This window comes from Scyliorhinus torazame, chromosome 10 (genome assembly GCF_047496885.1).
Source record: "Scyliorhinus torazame isolate Kashiwa2021f chromosome 10, sScyTor2.1, whole genome shotgun sequence".
NCBI classification, from domain to species: domain Eukaryota; kingdom Metazoa; phylum Chordata; class Chondrichthyes; order Carcharhiniformes; family Scyliorhinidae; genus Scyliorhinus; species Scyliorhinus torazame.
In genome coordinates this window covers 252,506,975-252,519,323 of record NC_092716.1, presented here as the reverse complement: position 1 = coordinate 252,519,323, position 12,349 = coordinate 252,506,975, and the positions used below count along the sequence as shown (strand labels likewise).

The following is a 12,349-nucleotide window of genomic DNA, read 5'->3' as shown; positions in this document are numbered from 1 at the left end:
GCAAAAAGGGGACATGAAATTGCTTTGGCAAATAATGCAAAGGAGAATCCAAAGAGATTCTACAGATACATAAAGGGGAAAAGAGTAACTAGGGACAGAGTAGGGCCTCTTAAGGATCAACAAGAACATCTATGTGCAGAGTCACAAGAGTTGGGTGAGATCCTGAATGAATATTTCTCATCGGTATTCACGGTGGAGAAAGGCATGGATGTTAGGAAACTAAGGGAAATAAATAGTGATGTCTTGAGAAGTGTGCATATTACAGAGGAGGAGGTGCTAGAAGTCTTAAAGCGCATCAAGGTAGATAAATCCCCGGGACCTGATGAAATGTATCCCAGGATGTTGTGGGAGGCTAGGGAGGAAATTGCGGGTCCCCTAACAGAGATATTTGAATCATCGGCAGCCACAGGTGAGGTGCCTGAAGATTTGAGAGTGGCCAATGTTGTGCCCTTGTTTAAGAAGGGCAGCAGGGAAAAGCCTGGGAACTACAGACCGGTGAGCCTATCGTCTGTAGTAGGTAAGTTGCTAGAAGGTATTCTGAGAGACAGGATCTACAAGCATTTAGAGAGACAAGGACTGATTCGGGGCAGTCAGCATGGCTTTGTGCGTGGAAAATCATGTCTCACAAATTTGATTGAGTTTTTTGAGGGGGTGACCAAGAAGGTAGATGAGGGCAGTGCAGTAGACGTTGTCTACATGGACTTTAGCAAAGCCTTTGACAAGGTACCGCATGGTAGGTTGTTGCAGAAGGTTAAAGCTCATGGGATCCAGGGTGAGGTTGCCAATTGGATTCAAAATTGGCTGGACGACAGAAGACAGAGGGTGGTTGTCGAGGGTTGTTTTTCAAACTGGAGGCCTGTGACCAGTGGTGTGCCTCAGGGATCGGTGCTGGGTCCACTGTTATTTGTGATTTATATTAATGATTTGGATGAGAATTTAGGAGGCATGGTTAGTAAGTTTGCAGATGACACCAAGATTGGTGGCACAGTGGATAGTGAAGAAGGTTATCTAGGATTGCAACGGGATCTTGATCAATTAGGCCAGTGGGCCGACGAATGGCAGATGGAGTTTAATTTAGATAAATGTGAGGTGATGCATTTTGGCAGATCGAATCAGGCCAGGACCTACTCAGTTAATGGTATGGCGTTGGGGAGAGTTATAGAACAAAAAGATCTAGGAGTACAGGTTCATAGCTCCTTGAAGGTGGAGTCGCAGGTGGACAGGGTGGTGATGAAGGCATTCGGCATGCTTGGTTTCATTGGTCAGAACATTGAATACAGGAGTTGGGACGTCTTGTTGAAGTTGTACAAGACATTGGTACGGCCACACTTGGAATACTGTGTGCAGTTCTGGTCACCCTATTATAGAAAGGATATTATTAAACTAGAAAGAGTGCAGAAAAGATTTACTAGGATGTTGCCGGGACTTGATGGTTTGAGTTATAAGGAGAGGCTGGATAGACTGGGACTTTTTTCACTGGAGCGTAGGAGGCTTAGGGGTGATCTTATAGAGGTCTATAAAATAATGAGGGGCATAGATAAGGTAGATAGTCAACATCTTTTCCCAAAGGCAGGGGAGTCTAAAACTAGAGGGCATAGGTTTAAAGTGAGAGGGGAGAGTTTCAGAAGGGCCCAGAGGGGCAATTTCTTCACTCAGAGGGTAGTGAGTGTCTGGAATGTGCTGCCAGAGGTAGTGGTAGAGGCGGATACAATTGTGTCTTTTAAAAAGCATTTAGATAGTTACATGGGTAAGATGGGTATAGAGGGTTATGGGCCAAGTGCGGGCAACTGGGACTAGCTTAATGGTAAAAACTGGGCGGCATGGACTGGTTGGGCCGAAGGGCCTGTTTCCATGCTGTAAACTTCTATGATTCTATGATTCTAGGTCCGCCCAATATTTTAGCGGCCCCACACCAGGGGCTGGTTTAGCACACTGGGCTAAATCGCTGGCTTCTAAAGCAGACCGAGGCGGGCCAGCAGCACGGTTCAATTCCCGTACCAGCCTCCCCGAACAGGCGCCGGAATGTGGCGACTGGGGGCTTTTCACGGTAACTTCATTGAAGCCTACTTGTGACAATAAGCGATTTTCATTTCATTTTATTTCATCCTTGTCTCTTGGCTTGTGAGGAAAGAGCTGAGAAGAATTGAAAGACATGCAAATCTTCCATTATTATCATTTATTTGGTTAGATTTTCTGCCTGAGGAACGATGAAAATTTCTAGATTAATTAAATCAAAAAGAGGAAGACTAAGCAGGGTCTTGCACGGAAGCAGACTGTTTGTGTAGTGAGTGAATGTGAAGCCAGGTACAGGAAGTGCTCCAGTGAGAATAAGAAGATTTACAACATGTCAGCCCCTCCAGACATACAGGAAAAGGATATATTCAGTGTATGTAGCCACAGTGATGCTGGCTGACTTTTCATTAAACAGGCTATGTGAGTTATTAGCCAAAAAAAGCAATCAGTTTGTAACTAGAGTTTCGTTTATGCAGAAATGGAATGCATTTGGATCAATACAATCTGAACCAGTTGCTGTTTTATCCCGATTTCCTTTGTCCCTTAGCTACCATTTACAATGAGCCAAATGTTTTAATTTCCTAGCTGCTGTTGTACATACCTATGATGTGAATCAATAACTATGACAAAAGTCTCTGAAACCAGCCTTTTATATTCTGTGAATGTCAACATATCTCCAGCTTACTCTAACTTCCTGAACTCTACTTTATATCTGAGCCCAAATGTGAAACGTCACCGAGAGTTGCTCCTTTTTCATTATCATTTCCTGTTAGTGCAGCTTTCATATCACAGTTAAGTTGATGGAAAATCTAACAATTAGTTTATATTCCCAATCCAAAGTCAAAGAACAACAAATACTGGCTTGCATTCAACATTTGACTGGGAGTTTAAAGTGGAATCGAGGGCGGGGTTCTCTGATCCTGAGGCTAAGTGTTGACGCTGTCGTGAACGCCGTCGCGTTTCATGACGGCATCAACAGGCCACCAGGAGCAGCGATTCCAAGCCCCTCAGTAGGCCAGCACAGCACTGGAGCGACCCACGCTGCTCCAGCTGCCGACAAATGGCCGCCGCGGTCTGCGCATGCGTGCTGCAGCCGGCGCGGTTGCGCGCATGCGCGGTGGCTTCCTTGTCCGTGCCGGCCCTGACGCAACATGGCGTAGGGCTACAGGGGCCGGCACGGAGCAAAAGAGGAACCTAACTAAAGGAATCCCCTGCGGAGACTCCCCTAGCTAAATGGGTTCCCTACAGAGATCTCCTATGGAAAGGGACCCCCCACAAAGACCCCCTATTAAGGGAGCATTCCACAGGCCCCCCCTAGAGAGCAGTCCAGACAGGGCCAGTGAAAAAACAATCATTGTTGTAACACTCACCTGGGCATACACCTACTGACTCAGACAGAAGAAGCACCATGTGTTCATTCCTGGAAAGAGAAAAGCATTGGCCTGTGCTTAAACCCCTCAGATCCTTTAACTGCAAGCCATTCATTCATTTCTCTTATAGGGCTGTGATTAACAGCTTCCACAAACACAGGTGTCAGCCTTGCTTCATTCATCTCCCTTCATGGCTAGGTAACTCTAGTGCAGTAACCACAATGTTTAGAAACATCAACCACTTCTAAGAGAGTTAAATGCTGTCAATTTCCAGCTCAGCACTCAAGCGTGAAGAGGGGGGTGAATAGAATGCACTTAACGCTTTGATTCCCTAACCCCTAACAGTTGTATATGTACTACACTCGTGCCAACTCTAGTGTCATCTACCTTTCTCATTTTACGTGCTCTAATGCTCCTAGGTGTAACTCCAGAAAGCAGATCAAAAGTGGAAGTGGCCTGCTGCGTGTTTCGCCCTCTGATGCCCTAGACTGCCGCCCTCTGGAGGGCCTGGGCCTGGATGTGTCAGCCTGTTCTGCCTGCTACCCATAAGATGCGCCAGTGTCGGGGGGGGGGTGCGGAATTCGCAAGGCTGTGCTTTTCCAGCACCTCCCTTGTGGGAGGCACCGACATTGACCCCATCACTTCCTCTTCCCTTGGGGTGCTCGCTGGCCCCCGGGCTAGTCCATGGGACAGAGGTGAGGCCGGAGTGAGCTCCGGTGCTCCACCATAACCTGCCACTGCCAGTCCTGGAAGCCCGCCCTCGTCTGAGCCATGATCATAAAGCCTTCAGCCATGCAGCTCAACAGGAAGCTGGTCCAATGCTCTCAATCGCTTTGACAAAGAGTTTCTCACATTTATTGTTTGGTGGAGGAGACAGGGAAAAAGAGTTTTATGAAGAACAATAAAAAGAAACAAAATTATTTTCGCATTCAGCTGTTCTGCTAAGAGGGAATAGGGTAAACCTGATAATTCCACAGATCTGCCTGACTTATGGAATAATGGTGAGAAATGGGCCTAACTAGCAGCTGCTCTGTGGGTGCTGTGCATGCACTTAGAGCTTCAAAACCTACCTGGCCGCTGCTGCCACCATCTCCAGTGTCCTGCCGTCTGGCCTGCCATCACCACCGCGAGCTCCGGCCCCCGTAGGGCTCTGCCATGGCCGGCGCAGAGAAGACAACCCCCTGCGCATGCTCCAGGATACTCCGGCCGGTCTGCGCATGCGCGGAACCATGCAGTCCCTTCGGCGGCTGGCACGGCGCCAACCCCTCCAGCGTCCACCTCGCCCCCGGAAGTGCGGAGAATTCCGCACTTTCGGGCGCTGTTGACGCTGGAGTGGTTTGCGCTGGTTTTCCCGCCGGCGTGGGGACATAGTCCCGCGAAAGGAGAATCCCGCCTAATATTTTGGTTATTGTTGCTCATGATTAAAAAGAAGTCTCTAATAGTACATTCATAATAATTTATCTTCTCAGCCATGTTAGAAACAAGGATGATCACATTAAAACAAAAGCAAAATACTGCGGATGCTGGAATCTGAAGCAAAAACAGGAAATGCTGGGAAAAAGATATTGGCTGAAGAAGCGTCATACGGACTTCATGTTAACTCCATTTCCTCTTTCCACAGATGCTGCTAGATCTGCTGAGTTTTGCAGAATGTTCTGTTTTTGTTATGGTCACGTTAAAACACGTTCCTCAAATCAATGGCATTATCTGTAACTGTGGGGTAGCTATATCAATCAAACAGGTTTATTTAGAACAGACTGTTGTTTTTCATTGAGAATAACCATTTGAAACTGTAAAGTGCAGCATAATAATTAGCCTTTTATCCACACGATGGAAATACAGCTCTTGCTTCTTCAGTCAATGAGGCAAATCCCCCCGTGTGTGACATTTCTTCGAATATTATTTATACAGAGCGGGATTCTCCGGTCCGCCAGCCGCTTGTTTCTCAGGCGCGTGCCACTCGCTGGCACCGGGATTATTATCTTCCCGCTGCTTGTCAATGGGATTTTCCATTGTAACCCCCCCCAGGCCGTTGCGGAACCCATTGGCGCTGCCAGAGGGAAAAGTGAATCGCAACGCCGGAGAATCCCAGACATAATTTAGTAAATTCTAGTTTTAAATAATTGTGAACACTGAATTCATTGACATTTAGGAACTGAATCATGACTTAACCCTTCAATAACTAGGAGACCTCGCTGCTAAAAGTGGTCTGAACTTTTAATTTATCTTTTTAAGACCACCATGACCATATATTTTCTAAAATAATCCTTAAAAATTATATTTTGAAGCTCCACATTGCAGAAACTAAATTTTTGGCAAGTAAATGAATGACTCAAGAAGGAATATTGTGTTGTCATCCAGTACTTTAATTTATAATTTCCTTGCCGTATCGGTTTTTAGCTTTTTTCATGTTAATACGGTCCAATTGGGAGCAGCCATCAAAGGATTGGATAGGGTGGACAGTGAGAGCCTTTTTCCTCGGATGGTGATGTCTAGCACGAGGGGACATAGCTTTAAGTTGAGGGGAGATAGATATAAGACAGATGTCAGAGGTAGGTTCTTTACTCAGAGAGTAGTAAGGATGTGGAATGCCCTGCCTGCAACAGTAGTGGACTCGCCAACACTAAGGGCATTCAAATGGTCATTGGATAGACATATGGACGATAAGGGAATAGTGTAGATGGGCTTTAGAGTGGTTTCACAGGTCGGCGCAACATTGAGGGCCGAAGGGCCTGTACTGCGCTGTAATGTTCTATAAAAGATGTTATAAAATCACTTGTGGCTCCATATCTGTGGACAGCTGGACCCTGGGCTAAGAATTGGGCTTAGGGTAGTGACCTCAATGAATAAAGGTGGGTGGACTAATGTCAGGTTGGGCAGTGAGCATTTGAGTGGGTCTATCTGACTTTGACTTACCAGGACAGGGTCGGGTAGAAAGCAGAAAATCAACCCTATCCATGGTACAGTTACAAACAGTCTATTTCATACACTGCACACACAGTACAAAAATGAAAATATATTAGAAAAGTATATGGGGGCGACATGGTGGCACAGTGGTTAGCACTGCTGCCTCACAGCGCCAGGGACCCGGGTTCAATTCCGGCCTTGGGTGACTGTGTGCAGTTTACACTTTCTCCCCGTGTCTGCGTGGTTTTCCCCGGTTGCTCCGGTTTCCTCCCACAGTCTAAAGATGCGCAGGTGAGCTGGATTGGCCATGCTAAATTGTCCCTTAGTGTCTAAGGTTAGTTGGGGTTATGGGGATTGGACGGGGCAGTGGGCCTAGGTGGGGTGCTTTTTCGGAGGGTCGGGCAGACTCGATGGGCCAAATGGCCTCCTGCGCTGTAAGAATTCTTTTACCAACTGAGACAGGCCCACAATATCCTCATCCATATGAGATATAATTAGGAGGCACAGTTTCAAAATAAGGGCTCTTATTTTCTTAAGACATAAGGAGGAATTCATTCTCTCAGAGGGCTGTTAATCTTTTGGAATTCTCTTGCACAATGAGCAGGTCATTGAATACATTCAAGGCTGAGCTCGACAATTTTTGATTGACAAAGGACTCAAAGGTTAATGTGTGGCAGCTAGGAAAGTGGAGTCAAGGCCACAATCGGATCAGCCACAATCTTATTAAATGGTGGTGAAGACGTATGGCCTACTCTTGCTCCTAATTCTCTACAGAATACCAGACAATGACGTTCACACATTCAGTGACGTTTTTAAAATTGTTATAGTGGGTGATAAATCAACAGACCAGATCCGTTTATTCTCCCTGACCTGGAAGAGAATAAAAGGTAATGAAGATGGCATCATAACAGATCATTTTCAGGAGCATATGTCTTATCCCCTTATTTTTTTCTTGCCATTTTTTCCTGAAATGCCTGGCTCCACTCTACCTAGAGGCATGGCTCAAATTGGAAATTCAGCATGAAGGAATTGCTGAGCGAAATGCACGCTGTGTCTCCCTGATTCTGCCATTCTAATGGATGAGAAATATCGGTTCTAAACTTCAGCTGCTGTGAAAGTAAGAAAAGCATTGAGTCAGCATCACATGTCAAACCCCATTTCTGTTTGCAGTCAGCAATAGAGTCAGTCATCAGACAGACGTTAAAGTTCATTTCAGAAATGGGTCAAATAATCATTTATTCAGACTGGAGAAGTGTTGAATAGGGGATGTAATAAATTGTTGTCCTAATATTGTATAAACAGTGACTCACTCTTTTCAGGTCTGCATCAACAACTTATGGCAGTGCTTTCACATGGATTAAAATTGCTAGATTTATTCCATTTAAAATTTTCTGTTAATCCAGCAAAATTTAGGTTTGATATTTAAATTGTTATAGTGGCAGACCAAAGGGATGGCAGGTGTTTCTTCCATCATTCTCAAAACTCAGCAAAAACAGACTGGCTGAGGAATTCAGCGGCACAATGCCCAGTTTTCAGATACTAAACAGGAAAACATGGCCTGTATAATACTTAACCAACAGTCTTTTAGGAGCCTCTGATTCAACAACCGACAGGTCGGATCTAAGCTTTGTAGTCCTGTCACATCCAATCATGAATGGTGGTGGACAGTTATACAGCTCACTGGAAGGGGAGGTTCATAAATATCTCCATCCGCAATGATGGGGGAGCCCAGCAACATCACTGCAAAAGAAGGCTTAAGCATGTGTAACAATCGTTATCTAGAGGGATGACCAATCTCAGCCTCCTCTGGAGGTCCTCAGCATCACAGATGCCAATGTTCAACCAATTTGATTCACTCCACCTGATATCCAGAAATGTCTGTAGGCACTGGATATTGCATAGGCTATGGGCCCTGACAATATTTTCGCAACACAACTGATGACTTGTGCTCCAGAACTTTCTCCGCCCCTAGCCAAGCTGTTCCATTACAGCTAAAACACTGGCATCTACTTGGTAATGTGGAAAATTGCACAGGTATGTCCTGTACACAAAAACAGGGAAAGTTCAACCCGGCCAATTAATGTCCCATCAGTCTACTCTCGATCATCAGTAAAGTGATCGAGTCATCAACAGTGCTATCAAGTGGAATGACTTAGCAGTAACCTGCTTACTGACGCTCAGTTTGTGTTCTGCCAAGGTCACTCAACTCCTGACCTTATTACAGTCTTGGTTCAAACATGGACAAAAGAGTTGAACTCCAGAGGTCAGGTGAGAGTCACCGTCCTTGGCATCTTCAAGGCAGCATTTGACCGAATGTGGCATCAGGAAGCCCAGGCAAAATTGGAGTCAGTGGGAATCAGGGGGAAGATTCTCTGCTGATTGGAGTCACACCTGGCACAGAGGAACATGGACGTGGTTATTGGATGTCAAAAATCTCGGGTTGGATTCTCCGATCGCCGACGACGGAATCGCATTCGGTGAACAGCCGGAATATCCAAATTCCTGATGAAATGAGGGCGGTGCCACTTTTGCGATGCTCCGCCCCCTCTATTGCCTGAAGTCCGCCCCGATGCTCCGCCCCCGACCAGCCGAGTTCCCGAAGGCGCATGACACATGTAGTCTCATCCGTCGAGAAATCGGCGTGGCGGCTGCGGACTCAGTCCAGCGCCGCCACAGTCGGGGGAGGGCTGATCCGCGGGCAGGGGGGACATATTCGGGGCTGGGAGTACTGTGGTGGGGCGGTCCGGGGCGCGCGAGCCGGCAATTGGACTAGCCATATAAATACTGTGGCTACAAGAGCAGGTGAGAGACTCGGAACCCTGTAGTAAGTAACTCACCTCGTTACTCCCCAAAGCCTGTCCATATCTACAAGCCACAGGTCAGTCTGATACTCTCCACTTGCCTGGATGAGTGCAGCTCCAGCAGCACTCAAGAAGCTTGACACCATCCAGAACAAAGAAGCCCGCTTGATATACACGGCATGCACAAACATTCACTCCCTCCACGACCGACACACAGTGACGTCCGTGTGTACCATCTACAAGATGCATTGCAGGAACTTGCCAACATTCCGTTGACAGCACCTTCCAAACCCACGTCCGCTACCATGTAAAAGGACAAGGGCGGCAGACACATGGGAACACCATTACCGTGAAATTCCCTCCAAGCCACATACCATACTGACTTGGAAATGTATCACCATTCCTTAACTGTTGCTGGCTCAAAATCCTGTAACTTTCTCCCTAACAGCACCGTGGGTATTCCTACACCACATGGATTCCACGGTTCAAAAAGTCAGTTCACCACCTCGCTTCCATGCGCAACTAAGGATGGGTAATAAATGCTGTCCTCAACAGCAATGCCCCATGAATGAATAACATAAAATGCAAGCGGAAATTTTTAAAAAGAAGATACAGCCAGTTCGAGCAGGAATTATCCTCCCTGGTCCCCCATTCGGCTCTTCTTCCTGATCTTCTCCACCCTCCACCTCATGATAGCCGCCCTTCCTCTTGATCACCTATCTCAATATCGGGATGATTCCTCTCCAGTCTAAGCACTCACTTCACTCCCACCTCCAGGACCTACCAGAGCGCCAACTTCGGCAGTGCAGCAAATATTTAATGTGGGTGCTGAACATTAATTTATTCATCTGTACTCTGCCTGAAGGCTCCTTGTCTGCAAATGCTATATGCTGAGCCATTTTCTTGTCAGTTTCTTTTTCTCAGTAGTGATTTGCCATTTCCTTCCACTCTTGTATAGAATGAAAAGGCAGGTCCCAAGTCTACTTCAGACAGAGGGGGAAACAAATCCACTCTGTTGGTGTTATTCTAAATCACGTGCTAGTCACCTAGTCAACTGAGCTAATTGACCCCTGTGCAGAGTATGTTGAGCTACATATTGTTATTTTATCTCTTTAGTCATGGTGTGGAGATGCCGGCGCTAGACTGGGTGGGCACAGTAAGAAGTCCCACAACACCAGGTTAAAGCCCAACAGGTTTATTCGAAATCACAAGCTTTCGGAGTGCGGCTCGTACATCAGGTGAAGGAGCAGCGCTCCGAAAGCTTGCGATTTCAAATAAGCTTGTTGGACTTTAACCTGGTGTTGCGAGACTCCTTACTATCTCTTTAGTGGCATTAATAAGCCTAAAGCAGAACAGATTTTCCAAAATGCATTATTAAGCACCATATTGAGTCGAAATCTCACCTCAGAGCTCAGTAGTATCAAGCAGAAACAGCTAATGTCCAAGGTAATGCTGCCATTCAACCCCGAACTAGAGTGTGATTAGTGATGTTTCTGTGGGACGATTTGATGCAGCCACTGCTATATTATGTGTGGTGCAGTGTAGGATGCTCCTTGAGCTTATGAGTTATCTTAACCTTTCAATTGAAAAGTCTGTGGTGCAATCATCATTAATCCGACAATGAGGATTAAAATATGTGAACTATATTTTTTTCCCCAACATGCACATTTTTGTATAATTGCTTCCATCCCTGTGGAATGCCTTTCAGGTCAGTATCACTGATGTTTCTGAAGGTAATGCTACTTTTGGCCAGCATTGCACATGAGTGGAAACAATTAAACTAAAACTGTAGATTTTCGCACAGACAACTTACACCAACCCATATAATCAAATCAAGATTGAGCTAGCTTTCTTGCGAATTATTATTTTTGTCTTTGTGCATATCGGTTCATTTAACAACACACAACATCTGAACTGCACTCCTTTGAAATCCAGGTTTGGAGTCGAACCATCAGGATTGGTCAAATTGGAAAAAGAAATTGAACAGGAAGAGTCTCACTCAGCACCTCCGCCGTCTCCATCGCCAACGAAATCTCCCGGAAAGAAGAGTGCAGGAAAGTTGCTGGATGATGCAGTAAGTAAAACAAAGCCAAAGTATTGACCAAAGTAGCAAATAGGCATCAACATCTTCAATGGTTTAATCCAAAGTACGAATGGCATCCTCTCTGCTTTGGGTGCTCATTCTGATATTCAAAAGTAATGAATCCCAGTCAGTAGCAAGCTCCACAGTTGGGTTTGAATACAGATGCACTATCCGAGACCAGAACATAGCTAACTGGCGATAGACTTTCCAGATCTTTATACAAGCAAGTTTTTTGCCTTGAGACTGCATTTTGATTGCTAAAACTGAGACCATCTGTGACCAAGGAGATTAAGATACAACCTCAAATCATAGATAATCATCATAGAATTTACAGTGCAGAAGGAGGCCATTCGGCCCATCGAGTCTGCACCGGCTCTTGGAAAGAGCACCCTACCCAAGGTCAACACCTCCACCCTATCCCCATAACCCAGTAACCCCACCCAACACTAAGGGCAATTTTGGACACTAAGGGCAATTTATCATGGCCAACCCACCTAACCTGCACATCTTTGGACTGTGGGAGGAAACCGGAGCACCCGGAGGAAACCCACGCACACACGGGGAGGATGTGCAGACTCCGCACAGACAGTGACCCAAGCCGGAATCGAACCTGGGACCCTGGAGCTGTGAAGCAATTGTGCTAACCACTGTGCTACCGTGCTGTCCTAATGCTGAAAGTAAATGCTGAAAGTAAGTTCTGATGAGGTAAATCCCAACACATAAGGTCATGAGAAATAGGTGTTAGGATTGGACAGTAAGCTCATTAAGCAGCTCCTCCATCAATAAGATCATGGCTCATCTAATTGAGGCCTCAATTCCACTCTCCTGCCTGTCCTCCATAATCCTTGACATCTTGTCAATCGAAAATCTGTCCAACGTAGCCTTGAATATATTCAATGACACAGCCTCTCCATTACGCTCTGGGGAAGAGAATTCCAAAGACTGACAACCGTCTGAGAGAAGAAATCCCTCCTCAGCTTCATCTTAAATGGGAGACCCCCTTATTTTAAGCTATACTGCTTAGTTCTAGATTCCCCTATGAGGGGAAACATCTCCTCTCACAGTCTGTCTTGTCAAGTCTTCCCAGAATCTTACATGTTTCAATAAAATCACCTCTTATACTTCGAAACTCCAGTGAGTATGGGCCTTTCCTGCTCAACCTTATCACATGAGAC

At 45.9% G+C, this 12,349-nt stretch overlaps 1 protein-coding gene across 2 annotated transcripts in view; it reads left to right on the top strand.

Moving 5' to 3' along the window:
- Nucleotides 1-12,349, top strand: part of gas2a (growth arrest-specific 2a) — a 212,536-nt gene that overhangs the window by 86,503 nt on the left and 113,684 nt on the right. For both annotated transcript variants that reach the window (XM_072466673.1, XM_072466672.1), the window contains one exon: nt 11,027-11,165. In XM_072466673.1, coding sequence (XP_072322774.1) covers nt 11,027-11,165 — 139 coding nt within the window. The remainder of the gene's footprint in view (nt 1-11,026; nt 11,166-12,349) is intronic.